Raw genomic sequence first — 4,876 nt, forward strand, 5'->3', positions numbered from 1 at the left:
GAGCTCACGAAAAACTGTTCTTTTCCTCCCAGCTGCACCCAGAAAAATCCCCTCCTAGAATTTGCAACTGGCTGCTCCTTTCTCTCTGGCTCTCTGCATGCAAAACGAATGCAAAAGCTCTGTTTGGGGGCGCTTGCTCAGGGTGGGGCCGCTTCTCCCCCGGATTGCACAAGTTTTTCTTTTCTCTTTGCATCTGGTGCCAGAGAGAGCTGACGCGGCACATTTTTCAGCAAAGGGAGAGTGGAGTGGGGTGTCCATCTTCCCTTCTTTCTACCCCCCCCCGTTTTCACCAGCTCTTCTTCCTTCCTCTCGTGACCCTATGCGGGTGAGGCAATTTGTAAGTCACTTGAGAGCGGGGCGGCGCAGATGTAAAACATCTTCAGAAACTTCCTCTGCTTTCTTCTGGCCTCCGCGATGGAGGTTCCCGCACCCCTTCGGGGTGACATCACCGCCGACGGGAAATTCCGCCGGCGATGCCCCCCCTCCCCGTCCCCTGCTCTATAAAAGGAGGCAGGCTTCATGGAGGGAGTACCAGAGACGGCAAGACCTTCCAGGAGAACCTCAACCAAGATCAGCCACTCCAGCCTCTCAGCAAAATGAATGCTTCTCAATCTCCACGTGCCTGGGCTGTGGCCGCCCTCCTGATACTGGCCCTCTGCCTCTCGGCCATCGCTGCTCCAGGTCAGTCTCAAGGCTCAGCATGGGGAATGGAGGGGCATTTGAGGCAAACTTGGGGGTCCTTCCCCCGGGGTGGGGTTTTGGGAGCCCGGGAGAAATGCACGCTCATGATCGTGGCCGCTGCTTGGGAAGTTGTCTCTGCTCTGGCTGGCGGTGGGTCTTTAGGGTTTCTGGGAGAGAGAGAGTCCTACCTGGAGATACCAAGGGGTGGTTGAGCCAAGCAGCCACTCCGCACCTCAGCTACAGCCCTTCCCAAATAGGAAGCTGCCCTATCAGACCACTGGTCCATCAAGGTCAGTGTTGTCTACACTGGCTGGCAGCAGCTCTCCAGGGTTTCAGGCAGGGGGCCGCATGCACAGGATTGCAGCCTCAGTTCGGGATTCTCTCCCTCTCCGCTTCCCAATCCTGCCCCGCATGATCTCCTTCCAAAGGCAGGCTTCAGTCGCTGGGAATTCCATCCCCACAGGGAGGGCGGTGTGGCAGTGGAGATGGCCTCTCTGCGCCCTTTGAACTCGGCCCTCTTGTTTTTATAAGGAGTTTTATTCGATTCCACATGGGCTGTTGGAGCTCAGCCACCATGTGCATAGCAGGGCGGACGGGGGCTTAACCCCGCGACCCCGCTACAGGGGGAGGAGGAATGGGTTAGAATAGCCTGTGGGCTTTGGGAGCATGTGCAGAGCTCCTCCTCATCACCACTGGATAACCTCCCCTTAAGGTGCTTCTGCTTTGCATGCAGAAGGTCCCAGGTTCTATCCCCAAATGGCATTTCCGGGTAGAGAGCTGGGGAGAAGACTCTGCGTCTGAAACCCTGGAAAGCTGCTGCCAGCTAGCATAAGCAGTCTTGAGCTAAATGGACACAGAATGTAAGAAGAGCCTGCTGGATCAGGACAGTAGACCATCTAGTCCAGCATCCTTTTTTTACAGCCGCCAATCAGATGCATCTTCTGAGAAACCAGCAGGCAGGACCTGAGCACAAAAGCTCTCTCCCCTCCTGCGGTTTGCAGCAACTGCTGTCCAGAAGCATTGCTGCCTCCAGCTGTGGAGGCAAAGCATAGCCATCCTGGCTAGTAGCCATCGATAGCACTCCCCTCCTCCATGAATTGGTCCAGTGCTCTTTTAAAGCCACCATACTTAGTAGCCATCACTGCCTCCTAAGGGTGCACGTTCCCTAGTTCCACCCGATCCTTGCGCCTTCCTATGTACATGCTAGACTCAAGAGGATAGAGGGCAGGAAACGGAACTTTGCAGCAGAGTTTTGCTGGTTGCACTCAACCCCTTTTCCTTTCTCTTCCAGTGGGGTCCGACCCTCCAACTTCCTGCTGCTTCACCTACACGGCAAAGAAGATCCCCCGGAACTACATAGCTGACTATTACGAAACAAACAGCAGGTGCTCTCAGCCAGGTGTTGTGTAAGTATAAAAATAATTTTGCAGCTTCCAGGCATGGGAAAGGGTTGAGGTGTCCAGCTGCCCCAAATATACCAAACCCGCTCTCTTTCTGCACATCTGTCAGGAGCCTAGCTGGGCCATTCAAGCCCACTCAAAAAAAACATAGAATTGTGCAGTTGGAAGGGACCACCGAGGGTCCCCCCCTCCCCTGCAATGCAGGAATCACAGCTAAAGAATCCTTGACATACTATGATCCTACCTCAAGGGCAAGAGAGGGCTTGACAGGAAGGCAGAGAAAGCCAGGTGGGAGGCTGATTGTGTCTCTCCTTTGATTCCCTCCAGGTTCATCACAAAGAAAGGCCGGGAGATCTGTGCCAACCCCACGGAGAAATGGGTCCAAGAATACATGGACCACTTCGAGATGAACTGAGCATCAGTGTTGGAGCAACAGAAGCCATCATCCTTGGCTGGGTCGATGGGCATCCAAGGCCTGGCATCATTTCCTGCCAAGGGCATCTCAAGAACACCACTCGTGGCTTTTGTCATCGCCTTGAAGTCAAAACCTCAGGGACTTTCTATAATAATTTAAATTTATTTAAGGTATTTTATTTTCCTCAAAACCTAAGGGCCCACCCCTGTTAATTATTTTATTTATGTAACTTTGGAGGGAACACAAAGCAATCAACCTCTTTGCTATTTTTATACATGTGACTGTTTTAATATTACCACAGAATAAGAATTTCCACAACAATAAATGTTTTTTTCTACAAGTTCTGTTGCAAGCTGAGTGTTTATTCCTACCCACCCTGTTTGCAATCTGTGGTGTAAAAGAGGGTCCTCCTCTCTCTCCCCTTGGGCTCTCAGAATCCCAAGGCCAGCTGGGATGGGGAACCAAATATATACGGCCCTCGATACCTCCCTCTTTGGCCCTCAGAACTCCCCACAGGCTGCCACCACCTTTCACTAGCCCAGTTTCAAGTTCTCATTGGGTGTTTTTGCCTGGCTGCAAATGTTCCCTTGAACGCTGATGATGCTTAGTTGTGCATCTGTGCAAAAAAGAAAAAAAGAAGAAGGATTAGATAGATTGCAGATAAATAGCAAAGGTAACATTGTTGTCTTTGTCCATGGAGTTTTCTTGGCAGGGATACTGGAGTGGCTTGCCAGTTCCTTCTCCAGGTGGATCACGTTTAGTCAAAACTCTCCACTATGACCTGTCCATCTTGGGTGGCCCTGAATGGCATAGCTCATAGCTTCTCTGAGTTATTCAAGCCCCTTCGCCACGACAAGGCATTGATCCATGAAGTGTTCTCGAAGCTACGAACATGAGTTTGACCAAACTGCGGGAGGCAGTGCAAGACAGGAGTGCCTGGCGTGCTATGGTCCATGGGGTCACGAAGAGTCGGACACGACTAAACAACAACAAAAACATTGTTGGTCCGGGGGGGGGGGGGATCCACAGGTGGGAATCCTTTTATTATCACCAAGAGGAGGGGTGATCTTTTGGATCAGCAACTGGTTACCTAACAGGAAGCAGAGAGAAGGAATAAATGGACAGTTTTCTGAATGCAAAGAGGCAGAAAGTGGAGTCCTCCAAGGATCAGTATTGGGACCTGTCCTTTTTAACCTCAGGGGTGAGCAGTGAGGTAACCAAGTTTCCTGCTGATGCCAAATTGTTCAAGGTGGTTGAAACAAAAAGCTCCCAATGCTCCTCCCTCCACCTCCATTGCCCTCACAGCAAGAAGCTCTTTCACCAAAGGGTCATCTAGCTGTGCACAAGCTCCTGCAACCTTTTCAGAACAGGTGGGTGGTTGTCCAGTCCTGGCACCCAGTGAAATGTGGGCATGTTCAGTACAAAGGGAAACTGAACCGGAAGAGCAAACGGTCTCTTGTGGAGTACGGATTCCTGAGGGGTTATTTCCATTGCTCAGGGAGAGGTTTTCCCCTTGGGCTCAGTCTGTTATTGGGTATTGTTGTGATCCTCCAGAAGATTTATGAGATAATGACACACTCACTGGCACCCCCTGCCATGTCCAAACATGACCCCTTCACAGAGTTGGGCAAAATAGAAATCTCCCTGGGACCTTGGTGACTAGATAATCTGCTCCTAAGAAGGGCATAAGAAAAGCCTCCTGGATCAGGCCAATGGTCCATCTAGCCTAGCATGCTGTTCCAAAAGTGGGTGCTTTTGTTCCAAAAGTGGGTGCTTTTGTTCAAAGCATAGAGCTGCAGCAGTCTTGACACGAATGGTCTCTTATCAACAGAGAAGATGCCACAGATCGCCTGCATGATGTGCCCATATCCTGCCTCGGTCTCTTGGGCAACAGGCCCTCCTTGTCAGAAGGTTGCAAACTGCCCTGCCTCCTGCAATTTCCTGAAGTTTCATTATGTCCCCTCTGCATTCTGGAGGCTGTAGATACAAGACAGACCCATGTCTTTGGTGACCCTGTGCCAAACCACCCCCTGCATAATCCCAAAAGGGATCTTTAGTTGGTGTCAAGCCAGGCTTGGTTCTGTGCATGAATCTCAACCCGTGGAGGTTGGTATTGTGCTTTTTAACTTATTCACAAACAATCTGGAGTTACAGGAGAGCGGTGAGGTGGCCAAATTTGCTGTTGCTGCGAAATTGTTCCGGGAGGTTGAAACTGTTCCAAGCCACCTCATTCATTCTCTAAGTCCCAGGCACTTTCCCAGTTTTAGATTCCTTGGAATGAGGGTCGGCAGAGACTGGTATCTTTGGGGCACATGGTATTATTTACACATGGATACAAGCCGAGTATAAGATGTGGGGGCTCACAGCATCAGCACCCCAA

At 51.0% G+C, this 4,876-nt stretch overlaps 1 protein-coding gene across 1 annotated transcript; it reads left to right on the forward strand.

The window, feature by feature from the left end:
• The first annotated feature begins 545 nt into the window (after nt 1–545).
• LOC118097010 (C-C motif chemokine 4) lies at nt 546–2,836 on the forward strand. The gene is made up of 3 exons (XM_035139540.3): nt 546–681; nt 1,973–2,087; nt 2,409–2,836. Exons 1-3 carry the CDS (start codon nt 597–599, stop codon nt 2,494–2,496), a joined length of 288 nt encoding a protein of 95 aa, XP_034995431.1. The 5' UTR covers nt 546–596; the 3' UTR covers nt 2,497–2,836.
• Nucleotides 2,837–4,876: the final 2,040 nt, after the last annotated feature.

The sequence above is a fragment of the Zootoca vivipara genome, chromosome 14, assembly GCF_965207765.1.
Source record: "Zootoca vivipara chromosome 14, rZooViv2.hap1.1, whole genome shotgun sequence".
Taxonomy (NCBI): domain Eukaryota; kingdom Metazoa; phylum Chordata; class Lepidosauria; order Squamata; family Lacertidae; genus Zootoca; species Zootoca vivipara.